Source organism: Elephas maximus, chromosome 9 (genome assembly GCF_024166365.1).
Source record: "Elephas maximus indicus isolate mEleMax1 chromosome 9, mEleMax1 primary haplotype, whole genome shotgun sequence".
NCBI lineage: Eukaryota > Metazoa > Chordata > Mammalia > Proboscidea > Elephantidae > Elephas > Elephas maximus.
This window is the reverse complement of record NC_064827.1, coordinates 47,303,616-47,321,349: the sequence shown is the minus strand read 5'-3', so window position 1 is coordinate 47,321,349 and position 17,734 is coordinate 47,303,616. Positions and strand designations below refer to the sequence as shown.

Sequence of the window (17,734 nt, the reverse complement as noted above, 5' to 3'; positions counted from 1 at the left end):
AATTTGACATCAACCAGCAACATACAAGCACATTCAGAGAGGGGAGAGGTGTTGGCAGGGCAGGATGGAGGTGAAATGAGGGGTCAAGGAGGGTGGCTGCTGGAAGCGGGCTGGCAGTATGGGTGGGTTGGGGACATGTGGTGGCACAAGGAAAGGATCCCAGAAGAGGCAGCCACATGAGGAAGGGTTGACCAGCAGGAGGCACATGCAGGAAGGGGGATGAGTTTGCAAACTAGGGAGAGTAAAGGTGGGAGAGTAAAGGTGGGAGAGTGTGGCGGCCTATATGGCCATTGAAGTACTGTGGGTAGGGTTTGGTAGGGGGTGGAGAGTTGGTGAGGGACATTGAGCAACACAGTAGGTCAGAGCTGTATTTTAGGATTATTGGCCATGATGCACGGGATGAACGAAACTTAAAGTGTCATATAAATAACCCTTGTCATTACAATCCCATTCAAGCCACGAGCCCTGCATTCTGAGCCCTTCGACCTCCTTTACACTGACAAAGAAATGGTCTCTTTTAGAGACACGTTCATCTTCTTACTCCTTGAGGCCCAAAGTGCAGTTAATCTCAGCAGAGGAGAACAAAAAGTCATCTCCTCCCTTTTGCGTCTTGGGAGCAGCCAGGTGTATTCTCCATACCTGTTCAAAGATCTCGCGAACGAAGAAGTGTTGGCTGAGGGCGGAGCTGTAGGAATTGAGCTCTTTCAGTATCATTCCTGGATATTCCATCACTTCTTTTGTCAGGATGCAGTGAAAACTTTCATACCTGCAACGTGGGTAGTGAGACCACTGTCTAAGGAGGAGGGTGGTCAGCTGTGTGGAAGAGACCCAGGGCCAGGAGCAGTGCTGCTGACCCCAAAGAGGCAGGGCCAAATTTGGTCTTTCGAGCTGCGGAGAGCTAGGGCCTGGGTTTCTCTTCAACAGTAACAATTCCTGGTTTTGTTTTGCTATTCTTCTGATTATACAAGAAATACATGCTCTCTGTAGAAAACTTCGAAAACATACAGGGGAGAAGTTCTCTGCTCGTTGTGATTGTTGCTGTTGCTGTTAGCTGACGTCGAGTTGGGCCCCGACTCATGACAGCCCCATACACAGTGGAATGAAACTCTGCCTGGTCCTGCACCATCCGCATGACCAGTTGCAGATCCATAAGGTTTTCATTGGCAGATTTTGAGAAGTAGGTCACCAGGCCTTTCTTCCTAGTCCATCTTAATCTGGAAGCGCCACTGAAACCTGTCCAGCATAATAACAACATGCAAGCCTCCACCGACAGATGGGTGGTGGCTAAGTTTGAGATGCATTGGCCGGGAATTGAACCTGGGTCTCCCATATGGAAGGAAAAGAATTCTACTACTGAACCATCACTACCTCGTCTTTTTGTGATAGGAGCTCTCATTCATTTCCTGCTCACTGTCCTAGCCATCCTGGGGCTTTGCCTGCATCAACCCTCCAAACCCTCAAAGTGTCCAAGGCCCAGGCTTCTATTTTTGTTTTTCAGGTAAGGAACCAAGGCTCAGGGGTTCCTTATTTACCTGAAGTTATGCTTCTAAATCTAAACACTGCAATCAGTTTGGCAGTGCAATTCCTTTCCTGCGAATGCAGCATAATGAATGAGTTGTACAAGGGCACAAAGACACAAGGAAGTTCACACAGAACTGTGTGTAAAATTGAGAAACTGAAACCGATCTAAAAAAAGCTAATCAACTGGAGGATGATTAAATCATTAAGAAGCATCCACATTAAACAATGTTAAGGAATTCTATACGGTCATTTAAAAGTTGAAATATATCTACACCTACAGAACAATGTGCATAGTATAATCCAACTTGTATTTAAAGAATACTTGTGTGTAAATATTTATACGTAGCCCTGGTGGTCCAGTGGTTAAGAGCTTGTCTGCTAATCAAAAGGCTGGCAGTTCAAATCCACCAGCCACTCCTTGGAAACTCTATGGGGCAGTTCTATTCTGTTCTACAGAGTTGCTATGGGTCAGGACCCACTCGACGGCAATGTGTCTGAGGTTATATATATGTATATTCTCACGTATTTGGGCAGGAATGTGGAGAAAGTTTCCACATGTTTGCACTGGCTGGCTTTTGTTTTCTTTAACAGAGAGCTTATATGTTACACATTTTTAAAGTAGGAGAGGAGCCCATGCTCCTGATCTTCAGTTTGCATTGCCTTAAAACTTCTCCATCAACTTTTCAGATCAGTGTAACACTTTCTCCCTGAAGCTACTGCACTAGCTGATAGCAGAGCTGCAAAGGACCACAACATTCTCCAAAGTTACAGGCAAACATTTTAAACTCCACCCTGCTGAGCACACCCTTGGACCATCATGTCCATGAGCTTGGACATGAACTCCAGGCCATCTTCTTCTGGTTTCGGGGGGCCTCGTCTACCTACCTTAATTTCATGTTCTTCAGGAATTCTTTGACCCTTTCCAGCTGATTCCTCAGTGTTTGCTCATGGCTTTGTTGCCTCAGTTGGTCCAAAAGCTTATCTAGGTTGGCTTCCTGGGCCTGGTAGCAGTCCACAAAACAAGAAGAAGCAGATGTGTTTTGGGGGGCTGCAGGTTGGCTACCAGAGCAGAAACCAAACTCATAGCATTTTATTGCCTTGCAGAGGCCCTGCCCAAACTGAGGGCCACTCTCCTGGGGCAAGCCCAGGACTTTCTTTTCTACAAAAGGGACATCAGGTTCACCTTCATCCCCACTCTCTCCACTCTGGTCCCCTGGGCCTTCTCTCCCTTCTACCACCTCCACACTCTTCTCTCTGTCTAGAATGCTCTTCCTTCCCCAGCTCAGATGTGCATCCTCATGGACATGTCCATGACCCCACCCTGCCTGCTCAGGCCCCTCCACACCTTCTCATGGCACCTGCTCATTCTCACAGTCACACTTGAAATTAGGTGCTGGATGGAGGCAGGATCGGGGGGTACCACGGTTCTCCTGGGAAGAAGAGGCACTGGTCAGGAGCAGATGCTCCATAGCCTCCAATCTGTCTGTCTGTCCTTCACATACTCTCTAACAGATACTCTTAGATCCAGGGACCCACTACACAGGCTCGGGGAGATTTCTTCTGCTCTCTACCCAGCCTCATGGCCAAGCAGAGCCTCAACAACCCCATCTGTACAAGTTTCATAGCTTGCGGTTTTACATTTGGGACTAGGATCTTTTTTTTTTCCTTCATCTCAATATCCTCAATTTTACCATCTTTAAAAGGGGGAACCCTGCACTCTATTGCTAAACTATAATCTTTCCTTATGCCTCTCCATGATGCCAAGAATGATTTCTCTTGAGCAATCTGGATATAGTGGAAGAAAGCAATTCCGTGGACTCTCAGAAGTCATGAAATACCCAACAAGCGTGCTTGGCTCCCTCTAACCCTCACCTGGCTTCCCGGGGGTCCCCACCAGAAGGAGACTGCTGGCCACAGACCTGGGCCTCCTGTTCTGGTGGGTAATCACTGCCTTTTGTCCCGCATGCCCAACCCCTGTTAACCTCCACTGTGAGGACGAGGCTGACGGGTCCAGGCACTCTGGCACTCACTCACCTGCTCCTCTGGAGTCTGATGGCTCTTTGCCTACTGGGGGCTAGGGCTGCCCTGTTCATCCCCGAACCCCACTGAACCACTGGGCCCTTAGCCTGGCCCACGCTTTCTGGAGGAAATGGGCAGTTTTAACTCTGGGGCTTAGGAGCTTAATGGAAATGCTGGTTTTGCCATCCAGGATTTTGTATCTACTGGGAAGAATGCTGCTGTGGGCTCTTATAGCTGAAGGAAACAGAAGACTGCCACAGCCACTGGACCCTGGCCACTGGGTCCAGGGATGGCCCTCCCAGGATGGCTCAGCCTAGACCGTGATGCCACTTTCACTCACAAAGGCCTTAGAGAGACCCTCCTGGACATGCCACTGGGCCTCACTGTCATACATGGGGCCTGGGCCATAGGTCAGTCAGGCCCTCACCTTCTCCCCTCCCTCACCCCATTCCAGGCCCTCTCCACCCACCAATACCCTCCAACTATGGCCCTCCAAAGTCCTGGACTCTTTCCCAGGAGGTGTCTAGTGTCTACCCTCTCTGCTGGCCAGGAGTTCGTAGTGGGAGGGGCAGGGTGGGTGTAGCCCCTCTTTTGATGACCATTGTATCCTTAGTCCTGGCACGTAGCAGGTGCTTGGTAAGTGCACACTGAATGAATGAATGAAGCTGGCCAAGTTTCTAGGCTGACCGTCTCAGGGGTATAGCTGGCCCTGGGGTGGCAGCGGCTGCACCTGATTCTCCTGGCTCTGCTTCTGCCGATGCTGCTCCATCCTCTTCTCAAGCTCCAGCTCCTGCACCGACAGCACGCTCCAGTGGGCCTCCCACAGCTGTATAGCATCCTGGAAGTACCTAAAGAGATCCAGGCTCTGCCGCTCCGTCTGCTTTGCCAGGACCTCGAAGGAGTTCTGTCGTGACAGAACCCAGAGAAGGGAGTTGAGAGGCCAAGGCCCCAGTCAAGAAGGAGGGTCCCATCCACAGGGGTCCCGTGGCTTGTCAGAGGAGGCCCCATGTCTCTGAGGACTGGCCATCCCTGCCTGGGCATCATCCCCCAAGCTCAATTTCTGGGCTACACCTATGCCACCACCCTCCTTCCTCAGGGGCATGTCACCGCTGGTCTTCTCCAATGTCACCCCTCAGCCCACTGACCCTGAAGTCAGATCTAGACCTGTCCTATGTCCGACTGTAGCCATTGACAGGCAGAAGATGGCATTTGGGGCCTAGGAGATGGAAGAATCAACGCTAGACACTCCTGGACATGCAGGCAGGCAACAATGAAATTGGCCTGAGAGGGTTTCCTTCTTTGGAATTCTCGACTCGAGTCTGGGCTAAATCCTCCCTCTGCTGTTAAACACCATCACTCTTCACCTTTTTTTTGTTGTTGTTATGGGCTGTTGTTTTTTAATATATGTGTCTCATATCCTCATCTGAACCAGGGGTTGGCAACTTTGGCCCTCCATCTGTTTTTGAAGAGCCCTGTGAGCTAAGCATAGGTTTTACGTTTTTTAATGGTTGAAAAAAATCAAAAGAATAGTATTTTGTGACACATGAAAATGATATGAAATTCAAAGTTCAGTGTCCATAGATAAATCTGATTGAGACACAGCCACACCCACTCACTTTCATATTGTCTATGGCTACTTCTGTGCAACAGTGGCAGGGTTGAGAAGTTACAGAGAAACCCCATGACCCGCAGAGTCTAAAATATTCACTACTCGGCCCTTTACAGAAACTATTTGTCAACCCCTGCTCCAGATTATGGAGCCCTGGTGACACAGTGGTTAAGAGCTTAGCTGCTAACCAAAAGGTCAGCAGTTCGAATCCACCAGCTGTTCCTTAAAACCCTATGAGGCAGTTCTACTCTGTCCTATAGCATCGCTATGAGTCGGAATTGACTCGACGGCAATGGGTTTGGTTCTGGGGTTTTTCGGCTCAAGATTATAAACGTCTTATGGGTGGGGGCTTATTGTTCCTTTGTAGCTCTTCAGTGTCCAGAGTCAGGAATGGCTGCTGGGAAGCTCTCGGGGTCTAGAGCTCCCGGTGTGGAGGACCTGGTCCTAGAGGAGCTACTGATGACAACGGTGAATGGACACACAAGACATACTGTGTCAGAGGCCCCAGACTAGCCCTCTCCTCACACCCCGGCGACCTGAGGTGCCCATGCCCACTGCCCTGCTCCCAGCTGGCGGGTTCCCAGCTACTCACATCCATGAACTCCAGCTCCTCCTCCACCTTGCTCTGCAGCACACCCACCATCTGGAAGAAGGACGGGCTCACCAGGTTCCCTGCCTCCTCCTCGGTGAAAGCTTTCCAGTCCAGCAGCTGATTCTGGAAAAGTCCGAGGCAGAGCCTAGCTGAAGGCACAAGTAGGCTTGGCCCTCACCTCAGAGCCTGCTCCTTCTCCTAGTCCCCCACCCCCACCCCATCTCTAGGACCCTCTGGGAAGCCCTAGTCATGATAGACCAGCCCATTTTCATGCACTGTGCACTGTGTCCAGGTGCTGGGAGCATGATGCACCATGTGGTACAGCCAGGTCCCCATGGCGGGGTACTCAGCAGCCCTGGGTAACAGGCGAGGACACCGATGCTCAGAGAAGTGAAGTAACATGGTGGAGGCCACGCCAACAGGCATAAACAGCCATCCTACACAGCCTCGGTGTGGCTGCAAGCCGGACATGGGCTCACATTTTCTGTAGCCTTGAATGATGCCATGTGAAAAGCAACCTCTCAGTATATCAAAGTATGCACAAAATTCACAATGAGACCTCCCCCAAATTCAAATTTTCTCTAGTTGCTTACTTCCAAAGTGGATGAACAGAAATACCAGGCACCCTCGGTCAGTCTTGGTGGACTTTTGGGGGAGTACAGGCATTCCTCCCCTATATGCGCCCCACAGAGGGAACCCAAGGAGTCAGCAAAGCTGAGCACGCTTCTCTCCCTGCAGCTTTTACTTCTGAGGTGACTGAGAGGCTGCACGGCTGCCCTAAGGCCACAGAGGAGATGGGCAGCCCTGGACCTTTCACAAACTCGGTCTTCTCGTCCTGGCACCTGCACCCCAGGACCTTGTAGGGTTTGGTGAGTATAGGTGCTGGAGGGTGCACGGCTCCCTGGCTAGCAGCGGAGCCGAAAGCAGCTTCTCTGGGGGCAGCAGACTGGGCCCTCATTGCTTGGGGCCTTCTACTGCCACCCCCCGGGAGTTTAGACCACCTTCAACCCCATTATATCTTTGTTGAGTTTTTCATCTAAAAGGTTTTACTAAGGTGGGGTAGGGGTGGAGGTGGGGGGCAGGAGGGGACATTTTGGCAAAATATTTCCCACTCCAGAATACCAGTCATCATCATTGAAGGGGTTTGCAGCAGAGTGCACTGTCTCACCCTATTACAGAGGCGGGCAGAGTGGAGAGAAAAGCTGGGCTTGACAGGAGCAGCTGCACTATTCATAAAAACAAAAAATTGGAAATAACCCCATGATACCTCCTCTATTAAATAAAGAACATCAACTGTGACAAGTGATTTGGAGGGTGAGGTCTGGGGTGATCAGAGATCACATAACGTCATCTGTGGGGTCAGGCAAGGCTTCCTGGAAGAGGTAATGTGAGGCGAAAACACAAGGGAAGGGTGGAAATAGCTGGGGTGTGCAGGGAGGGAAGAACATCCCAGGTGGAGAGAACAGAGCACCAGAAGGCCCAGAGGCCAGTGACAGCCTGGGGCGTGTGAGGAAGGAAAAGTAGGGAGTTGGGGCTGCAGGGTGAAGGGGTGTGTGTGGTGGGGGGATGAGGCTGCAGAAGGAATGATGACAGAGCCAGGGAGGAGAACATTGGTGCTCCATCCCCTTAGTTCACTGTCTCAGGGCCCAGGGCAGGGGGAGCCCACCTTGCACTTCTGCACCTGGGCCAGGCACTCCTGCCAGGTTTTCTCGTACTGCTGGCGGATTCGCATCATGCAGTCCACGTGGTAGGTGTCTCCGGGGGAGGAAGGTATGGAAACAAAACATGTCAGCTCTCTCTTCCAGAAGAGAGGAAGTCAGAAAAAGGAGTTGCTCTTTGGCAAAGGGAAGCAGCTTTTCCCCAGCAAAGTGCCTCCATAGCTATACTGATGGAATCCAAGACCAGTAGTCCCTACTCAGATCCAGTGATGGGCTCTCCCCCACAGTCTCTGACACCCAAAGACAAGGGCCTCAGATGAGGAGCTTGTCTTTATCTTTTCTGAATTCATTTTGGTCCCATTCTGGCTCCGACTCTTAACTCAGTTTCAAGGCTAGCAAATTTTTTTGGCGGGGGGGGAATCCCGTCAAGCCATACAACAGGAACTCTGGTGCAAATTAATGCAAGTTCACAGATCATGTCTGTGCTTGATTCCTTAAGATGCGGTGGACTAGCAGAATGCTTGGAAACTTATTTTCTTATTTCTTTTCTACTCTCCCTCCTCGCTATTGCTTCCCAGTTTATAATAAACTCAGTGTGACTCCTGGTGTCTAAGATAAGCAAAGCCACAAGCCAGTCATGGTTCTGAAGTTCAGTGCTCCTGGCAGTTTCTAGAAACTGAAAGACAACACAAAGATGCTACGGTGGTTGTTCTTTGACAAAGGCTGTGGAGGAGGGGAAGGGTGGGCGGTGCTTGGGTGTAGATTTAGTACACTAGGAAGAGGAGATACACACTGGACCGGAGAGGAGATGCTCTCCAGGTCACTTGCTCCCATCTGGAGGGTCGCTTCCCAGATCAGAGCATCCCCACCCTTCCCGAGAAGTCTCTGTGACAGACCCCTGCTAGGTCCTCCTGCTTCCACTCCTGCCACTGTCTGATCCATTCGCAACTTGTGACCAAGTTCAAAACCCTCCAATGGGCTCCTAGTGCCCTCAGGATGAAATCAGGCTCCTTCACATGGCTGATGGCCTACACAGCCTGGCCCTCTATGTCTTCCAGCCTCCCTGCCTCCTTCTCTTTTTCCCAAAGGCTCAGCTCTGTGAGCCTCAGCTCACTCTGCCCTCCACACCCGCTTCCCTCCTGCCCCAGGATGAACTTGCCCCCTACTTCCTGAGTTCATAACAGAATCTCAAATAAATGGTCACTGAATGCTTCGAGTTACTACAAAGCTACTACTTGAGCAGAGCCCTGGAGAGACCCGGGTGGAATCCTGTAAACATCACTCACCCAGTTGCTTATTCAGGGCGACAAGAGAAGAATACCATTCAGTCAGCCGATCTTGGCTGTAAACAGGGGGCAGAAGCTCACTGGAGAAGGAAGATATGGCGAGTAAGCCACACTTGAATAAAACGTGTACTTTAAAAAATCAGTAGCATCTTTAAGGAACATAGCTCCAGAGTATTATCTAACTAAAGTCTGAAGAACAGAGTGACCTCCTGGGGATTTCCTGGTGCCAAAAAAAAAATCTCCTGAAAGTATCTCTTGGCAAAAGAAAACTGAAATTTCTTAATGGGAAAAAGTAAGCTATTTGTATCATTTGGCCAAGGAATTCTACTTCCAGGAACCTAATCTGAGATAATATAAAATCCAGATAAAATTTTATGCATTAAGATGTTCACTAACAGTATTCCTTATAAACACAAGAAATCATAACCTTCATATACAACGATAGCAAAATGTCTAAATAAACAACATTAAATCATAATCTGAAGTCATTAAGTAATAGTATGGCAGATAGAAAAGTGGTCAAAATATCAAGGACTCCTCCCATAAAGAGATGGACTCTAATCTCCATCCCTTGAATCTGGACTTGGCCATGTGACTTGCTTTGGCTGACAGAACATTAGTGAATGTGACACCTCAAAGGACTTGTGCATTGGGGCTTGCCCTGTCTTGCTGCAGGGGACTCTTCTGCCATTTGGTAAATGAGCCTGAGCCAGCCTCTTGGAGGCTGAGAGACCACGTGGACAGAGGTCACAGGTGTTCTAGCCAAGGCCCCAGATCAAAAAAGTATTTAAAAATTATATGCACATATACTTATTGGGGCCAGAACAATCCATGAGGAATCTCGGCAAGACTCCCAACCCCTTTGTCATCACCACTCACATGCCTGCAGGCCTGCATGTGAGCAGAAAGCTAGGCTCTCTGCCAGGTACAAGGAGTCCTGAAGTTTCTAGAGGAAGGGCCTGGAGATGAGAATCAGGATAGGCTGTGGGTCACCCCCTGCTGCCAAACAAGGCAGTTCCTCGGGACAGCTCCTCTGGCATGATTAGAAGGTTGCTTAAGCTACCTGAGAAGTCAAGTAGGAATGGTGTCACCTACAAGGTGTGCTCTGCAAGCACTGTAAAGGCCTCCTGGCACAAACCACAAACCCGAACGTTCCCTCTTGAAGTTCGCTGGAATTCTATGATCAAGCCTTCGCACTTTTACCTTAGCCTGCGTCCACAAGCCTTGTATTCATGGCACACACTTCTGGACACTAGAATTGTGTCTTGACTTCACCTCTTTACGTACTCCCACTGCAAAGGAGCTATTGTTCTCTTGCCTCTAATTTGCATGGTGTTGGCTATCCCTCGCCCCCCCAGGCCAGGTCAAATCCCCCACCCAGCTCCATGCTCCTCCTGCAGACACTGCCATTACATCATGTATCTCCCGCTATAGCCAAAGGCATGCGTTTTCCTCCGTGTGTCATGGGTCAGGCCCCTTCTCTCCCCTCCATTCAGGCAGGGAGCCAGGCAGCCCCACTTTTTAAGGCCTGTGAGGGGAATGTGGCAGAGCAGAAAGGGGAGCAACCCAGGAGGCTTTCAGGCTTTTGCTTCTAAAGCCTAATCTCTTAGGAGGGCCTGGAGCACTAATGAGATAAAAGAAAGAGAAGGCATTTGTGGGAGTGAAATGACAGACCTGGAGAGCAGGGGCCAGTGCTGAGGACCTGAGTCTCCCTTTAAGCCCTCTAGAACTGGGGGGTGGGGGGGGGGGCCTGCGGTGGACAGAGGAGAGCAGTGACAGCCTGGCTCCTGTTTCCTTGCAGCATGATCATAGAAGCAGGCAGACTCAGGGCCCTGGAGGGAAATGGCTGCTTGGGTCTGAGGGCTGCTGGGGCTCAGAGCAGCATCCTTGAGATTCCCGAGTCCAACTGTCTGGGAGCATCAGGCAGTCCCCATCTGGGAGGACAAATTGTGAAGGACCAGATCTTGCCCCCAGTCCTGGCATTGTGTGAGACTCCAGAAGTTTGCCTCACTGGAGGGGGCCCCAAGAAAGACTAGATTTTGCCCAGGCTGAAGAATGGGACCTCAGAGTCAGAATTAAGCTGAGTTATACAAAACAAAAGCACTCCGTCTTGCACTGAGATTTTTAACCACTCTGTTAATCTCACACCTGGATCAAAACGTGGCTGCAGAACAGGCAGGGGGTGCCCTGCTGGAGATTCCCTGGCTCAAGTCATGTGGGGTCCTAACGATCATTTACATCTTAGGAGAGCCCAGGCTCTGAGGTGGGGAGAGAGGAAGAGCCTGTGACTCAAGGCTACCAGGGTAGAAGGGGTGAGGGCGGTGCATGGAAAGAGGAGGGCCGTTGTGCCAACACATGAAGTACCACATAGGCTCCATCTTGCCGCTGAGGGTAGACACTATTCACTAAAGGACAATGGGTTTTTGTTGTCTAGAACATTCAGGGTGCAACCTAAGGAACAGCTTTACGATGGGCTCAGGGTCACACTGCCTTCCGTCTGAAGGGAGCGTCCACAGCCTCTATCAGGTCCCCTGTTCCATGGCAGCAGCTCCTCACCAACCTGCTGGCCTCCAACCTCGGATGCCTCCAACCCACCCTCCCAAGCAGCAAAGCTGATGGAGCCACTTGGTTTCCTGTTGGCCTCAGGAAAAAGTCCAAACACCTTAACAAGGCCTACGGGCCCTGCATATTCTGGTCCTGTCCTGCTACCCCCACTATTGCTTTTTTCAAGCTCTTTGCCACAGTCACACTCAACTTCTTTCTGCAGCAAGTGTGCCAAGTTCTCTCATCAATGGGGCTGGAAGGCCCAAGAACATGGGCCCAGAGGACCAGCCATAACTAGAGAACCAGGAAATAGCCTAGTCTGCAGGATGACTGAGGAGTGAGGTCTCTGTTGATGGTAAAGCCACCTCCCCACTGGACCCCAAAATGTGCCCCTCCCTCAGGACTCCTGTGGTACCAGAACATGTAGAGGTGCTCCAGTCGTTTCCACTGCATGGCTTTCTGGGTTTTCAGCATGGCCTCCAGCTCCTTCTTCACGGCTGGAGGAGACTGGATCCTCTTACTGGCCATGAACTCACTGGGCAGCCAGACATATTTGCACCATGGAAAGGAGAGAAGGGGTAGGGTATGTGGGAGAGAGAGGGAGAGACCCGTGGGAAAACATTCAGAGCCCTGGGCACCCCCTTCCCTTACACAGGCCCCTTCCTGCCCTCCTTGGCCTCTGGCATACAGGAAAGGAGGGGAGGGACAGAGGGAGAAGCAGGGAGAAAGACAAAAAGGAGGGAAGAAGGAAGTAGGAGGACTGAGGGCAGAAGGAAGGAAGAAGACAGGACGGGAGAGAAGAAGGAAAACAGGAAGGGAAGGAGGTAGAGGGAGAAGGGAGGCCAGAGTCCCTAGTGACGTTCAGGGGCTAAGAGGGGAGACCTACAGGCACAGATCTAGTGGAGGTCTGTTACATAAGTGAAGCAAAGATAGCCTTCCTGTATTGGCACCAAGTTGTTTACTTCTTCATAGCAAGCTGAGGCCAGTTAGCCCAAAAAAGTCCGTGGGCGCCAAACTCAAATTTGTACACATCGAATTCTTTTTTTAAATAGCCCACATAAGCAGATTTTTAGCCACATAGAGCCTGCCAGTTTTACGTACTTTGTGAAACTGCGGTCAACACCTGATAGCACTAGATAAAACTCTGTAGTTATAAGGGCACTAAGGTGCTTCTGGGAGCCCTGGTGGCGCAGTGGTTAAGAGCTTGGCTGCTAACCAAAAAAGGTCGGCAGTTGGAATCCACCAACCACTCCTTGGAAACTCTATGGGGGAGTTCTACCCTGTCCTACAAGATCGAGATCGCTGTAAGTCGGAATCCACTCGATAGCAATGGGTTTGGTTTTGGCTTCCCCTTCTGGTGGTTCCCTGCACTGCTTGCCTCTGGCAGGCCTCCTGCTGTGGAGGATTGCCCCCTGGAGGCCGCTGCCAATGCTGCCTGCTGTTATGCAACCCTAGTTCATGGTCATATCTCTTTCTTGATCAGCCCCAAATTTCCTGGAACTCACTACAGGGTCCTGACTGCCACTTGCCAGCTCTGTGACCTTGGGCAAGTCACCACCCCCCAGCCTCTGTTGCCTCTTCTCTAAAGTGGAGCTAATGATGGTATGTTCCTCATACCATACTTGTGAGGACTCAATAACGTAAGCAAAGCCCTGAGCACCGTGCCTGGTACATGGGAACTGCCAGGAGGTGTCAGCTACTGCAACCACTGCTGACCTTCACTGATGTTTGTAACAGCTTCCCAGTCCCAGGCCCAGAACCAGGACTTTCCATACAGTATCTTCTCGGATCACCTGAAACCCTAACCACCAGGTCCATTATTATGCCCATTTTGTACAGAAAAAGACAGGCTCATGTTCAAGTGGCTTGATCAAGGTCACAGGGAAAGTAATGGTGGAGCCACGCCTTGGTATACTTTTCCTTTATCCTCCACTTCAGACTCTGGTGAAAGTCTCGTGCTTTCTACCATCTACTCGGGAAGATGTGCACACAGGTCTTCCACCTCCTGACCCCAGTAGGACCGGCAGTGCGGAGGGACACTTCTTTGATGTTCTTCAGGCATCTGGGCCCAAAACGTCCTTTTTGGCTGAAAGCTCCAGGATTTTTGTGTGGGTATTAACCAAAGTATCACTTGGAGGGGTGGGGTGGAGATGGCCCTCTCTTCACCCTCCTCCCATGGGTGAAACTTGCTAACCAAGGGTGAGATGTATGCAAAGCCCAGGGATGGATTACCCAACAAGCAAGGTATGCCTGGGCTTACTTGTGCTTACTTACTAATCTGCAGTGCACAATTTCACCTGTTTTTCTCTGATGTGGAGAAACCTATGTGAAGCTGTGCACTACAGATTAGTAAGTAAACACAATTAAGCCTGTGCAAACCTTACTTACTGTAAGCCCATGCACACCTTGCTTACTGGTTAGTCCACCTTGCCAAAGCCTGAAAGACATCCACTCTTTTTGACCCAGGGTTATGGGAAGCAGTAAAAAGTGGCAATTACGCAGATATTCACAATGATGTTTTTAAACAATTTGTACCACACTCCGAAAAAGCATGTGAAATAATGTTAATGAAGAAAATAAGATAAAAAATTGCATACATACTTAAAAAAAAAAAACCATTGCCGTTGAGTCAATTTCAACTTATAGCGACCCTATTGGAGAGAGCAGAACTACCCCATAGGGTTTCCAAGGAGCAGCTGAGGGATTCAAACTACTGATATTTTGGTTAGCATCGGAGCTCTTAACCACTGCATCACCAGGGCTCCACATATACACTAAGGGCCTAAAAAGTCTTTGAGAAAATACCGTACAGTGCTTTTCACTGTGTGGAGGGATTAGTGGTGATTATTAATTTCTTTATACCTTAATCTATTTCTAGGTTTTTTTTTTTTTTTTAAAGATCACATATTACCTTTACCACCAGAAAAACAGGGTAAGAATAAAAAAGGATAAAGAATACTCTCCCAGCGAGTGCTGGCCCCCAGGTGGGTTGGAGGGAAGACCACACCCCCCACACTCTCCAAGGGTGGGTGGCCTGTGGGCAGCACAGGCAACTGCTGACCTGAAACTCTGCACCAGAACCTCCTTCTTGAGAGCCTTCCAGGTGTCCACTAGGTCCTGCCAGCGGTGGTGGTTGCTGACCTCCTGCTGCAGGGTGGCCTCCATCAGGTTGAGGAACAGCTGAGCAATGGCCCTCCGGTTGCCCAGCAGGGCCTGGTTTATGATCTGTAGTCACAGGCAGGCAGGGTTCTAGATGCGGCAGGGCTCTCATGGGTCAGACAAAAGCTCAGTTAGAGAGAGGCGGTGGGAGGCTGGAGAGGTGCCAGGTGAACCGCAGCCCAAGGGCCTGAGGCTGAGCTGGGCGGTGGCCAAGGGGGCGATGGTCAAGTGTGGTGGTGACAGGGTCTGAGAGATGCTAGGCACACCAAGGGGTCAGTGGGCACTCCAAGGAAGGTGCCTGGGATGGAGCAGCCACAGTGGAGATGGGGGCGTTTCTGGAGGACTTATCCATGGACAGGATCGTTTGTTAGGGAAGGTGAAAGGCATTAGGCATTCCTGTGAGGCTAAGTATTTAACTCTTTTGTATGCTTTTGTTCCAAAAGTAGAGTGCTCACATCACCAGGGACCAGTCACCTATGGTTGTTACAAGCACCTTCTTTTTTCCTCAATGACCAAATAAGGCTAGAAGTGGAATATTCTTCAGCCATCCTCCTGGTGGTTCTCACATGGGCACTCTTGGTGTGGGGGTGGGGGCTAGAGATACTTCCTCATTGTGTGGTGCTGTGTTTCTGTTTAGCATCTCTGATCCCCCTTAAATATGAGTAGTCACCCCAAACCCACACCAGTCACGAAACAATCCAAAACGCCTCCATAAATTTCTCAAAGCGCTCAAGAAACATGGTTCTGCCTAGGGACAAGATCAACTGGAAAAACTAGACAAACAGAGCAGCTGTGGTCACCTAAGAGGGTGCAAACAACCCTGAGATCACAGTAGCCCCTGAGACGATGACTCCGTATCACAGCACCCAACCCAGGGCACAAGATAACTGAGACACAGCCCCTCGCACTGTATTGTGATCATTTCCCAACATGCCTGGTTCACCACTGGACCAGGAACTTAGTCTCCCTGTATACTGTGTGTCCAGCTTAATGCCCAACCCACAGCAGGCACTCGATAAAATGTTCAAAACCATAACACTAGATTAGGTACACCTGGTTTAAGATGGCAGGGAAATATGAGATGTACTTTAGAAAGATTCCTATAAGAAAATGCTTAAAATAACAAAGGCACTGACTCTAAAACTTAAGAGGCCAACTTGAGTTACTCTGAAATGTTACATATAAGAAGCAGGCCATTCCTGAGACACCAAGCTCTGGGGCGTCATGGGGTCCTGTTCCTTCTCCCATGGGCTAGCTCCCTGTAGATGAACGCCCCTCACCATGGCTTCTTTATTTATCAGTCTATATACATCAGGTTGCATCAGGTAGGAAGTTTTCTCAATGATTTCCACATACTTCTTCAACACATCTTTAAGCTAGAAATGAATGACAAGGCATCATAGTTAATACTATCTCTTCCTCTGAAGAACTCAAAGGAAACAGACACTGCTGAACACACCCAGCAAGTAAAAACCAGTGAGGTGTCCGTCTGCACGCCAACTCACTTTATCAGCTCTTGAGAACTCAAGCGAGTGCAGAGTTTCATCCAGCTCCTTAATCCACTGCTTCCGGAGCAGGCACTTCTCAGCCACCTTATCCCGCAGCTCCCACAGAGTCTAAACACAGAGTAGATGGGAAGGAGAGAAGGGAAGGAGCAGGATCTGGCAGGAAAGGGTGTGGAGGCCCAGCCAAGAGGGGAGCCCTACTTGGATGGTATACTCCTGGAGGTCGGAGTCGTTTTCCACCTTTGTGAAGAGATGATCAATGTCTTCATCACACTCAGCCAGCTTTCTCAAAAAAAGGGTTCCCGACTCCAAGATGAGAGGTTCCATTTCCTAAAATAGGCCAGGTGGATGATGGGGAAGTACCAGGCATGGTCTTGTCTTCAAGAATAGTAATTATTACCTAGTCCTCAGGAGTGATGTGTTCCTGATACTTAACTCACTACAGTATAGATGGCAGCCACCATTTGGGGCACACACCATATGCTGGACGCTCTGCGCTGAGCTGAGCCCTCATCCTTCATCTCACTTGATTCCCATCACAATTCTAAGACATAGGTGCTGACATTGGGCCATGGATGACAAATAGTTACCAAAGAACTGGCTAAATTAAAGAATTCCAAGTTTACTTTAGACAAGGAAACTGAGGCTCAGCTGTACGACCAAGGCTACAGATTTTGTGGGTTATAGAACAGCTGGTGTCTAGTTGAGATCTGCAGATGAAAGCGGTAACCAAGAGCATGCTCTTGGTGCTCTGTTACAGAGCCAGCTCCAGGAATCTAGGACTAGGTGATGCAGGTAAGGAAAACTAGGGGAAAAGGCCGCAAGTGATGTCTGGGTGTTGGAGAGGATCAGGAAGGGAAGAGGCTCAGAGGCAGGACAGCTGGTTTTCTTTAGGGAACATTCTAGAGACCAGGATGGCTAGGGATGAGGTCTCTAGAGAGAAAAAGGAAAACCAAGTATGGGGAGGTGCTAAGGGTCAGGAAGCATCAGGCCATCAATGGCAGGCCAAGTCCTTTGGCTGCTCATCAGTAGGACTGAGCAGGGAGATCAAAAGCTGGGCTTTGGCATCAGACCTGGGGTCCAGTTCTGACTTGGCCCCTATGTACTGTGTGACGTCAGGCAAGACTCTGTGGATCTCATCTGCAGAATGGTGGTAATAGCCGTATCTAACATCCAGGGCTGTTCCAAATATTAGAGGGAGCTAAGCTTAGCACTCAGCCTAGCAGGAACTAAGCACTCACACATGGCTACTATGATTCTATCCACTCCGTGGTGTGCCACTGAGGACCTCTCAGCTGGGGTGGAAGGGAGGGCGTGTGTAAGAAGGAACCCACCTCTGGAATGGCACAGGAATGGAAGAGGAAAGAGGGAAGGCTCACCATCCCAATCTGCTCGATCTCCTCCTGAAAGTTCACCAAAGCGTTCTCGTAGCTCTTCCTTTTGTAGTCTCCTCGCCCTTGAAGGGTGATGGTGCTTATCTTCTCAGGAACTAGGGGAGAAACAACAGAAGTGATGAGGCTGCTCTCAGGACTACAAGGTGATCTGAGAGTTCTCAGGAAGACAGCATAGGCAGAGAGCACCTGCACACCAGGGTCTTTGTTCAGAACCCAGATTACAAAGCCAGGCAAGCAGTAACAGAGGCTTTAGGGAAAAGAAAAAGGATGGAGGTGATCCTTAAGTGCAACAGGGAACAGGTTTCAGAGATACAGTTAAATGCAGAAGATAAGTCCCAGGATGGTATGTATAGAATGGTACCATTTATTTATTTATTAAGTTCTTTTTTTTTTATAGATGAAAATACAGGTACTATAATAATAACCAATACTCATATAGCAATACCA

General features: G+C 49.7%; 2 protein-coding genes across 2 annotated transcripts in view; one reads left to right on the top strand and one right to left on the bottom strand.

The window, feature by feature from the left end:
* Positions 1-17,734, top strand: part of XPA (XPA, DNA damage recognition and repair factor) — a 556,316-nt gene that overhangs the window by 287,971 nt on the left and 250,611 nt on the right. The gene's annotated exons all lie outside the window — the stretch shown is intronic.
* The window catches only part of CCDC180 (coiled-coil domain containing 180), a 61,020-nt gene that overhangs the window by 36,888 nt on the left and 6,398 nt on the right, over positions 1-17,734 (bottom strand). The window contains exons 6-17 of the mRNA XM_049894951.1: positions 17,273-17,382; positions 16,095-16,223; positions 15,894-16,004; positions 15,669-15,764; positions 14,291-14,454; positions 11,645-11,764; positions 8,686-8,765; positions 7,408-7,496; positions 5,742-5,864; positions 4,271-4,444; positions 2,407-2,522; positions 640-766 (exon numbers count right to left, since the gene is read on the bottom strand). Coding sequence (XP_049750908.1) covers positions 640-766; positions 2,407-2,522; positions 4,271-4,444; positions 5,742-5,864; positions 7,408-7,496; positions 8,686-8,765; positions 11,645-11,764; positions 14,291-14,454; positions 15,669-15,764; positions 15,894-16,004; positions 16,095-16,223; positions 17,273-17,382 — 1,439 coding nt within the window. The remainder of the gene's footprint in view (positions 1-639; positions 767-2,406; positions 2,523-4,270; positions 4,445-5,741; positions 5,865-7,407; positions 7,497-8,685; positions 8,766-11,644; positions 11,765-14,290; positions 14,455-15,668; positions 15,765-15,893; positions 16,005-16,094; positions 16,224-17,272; positions 17,383-17,734) is intronic.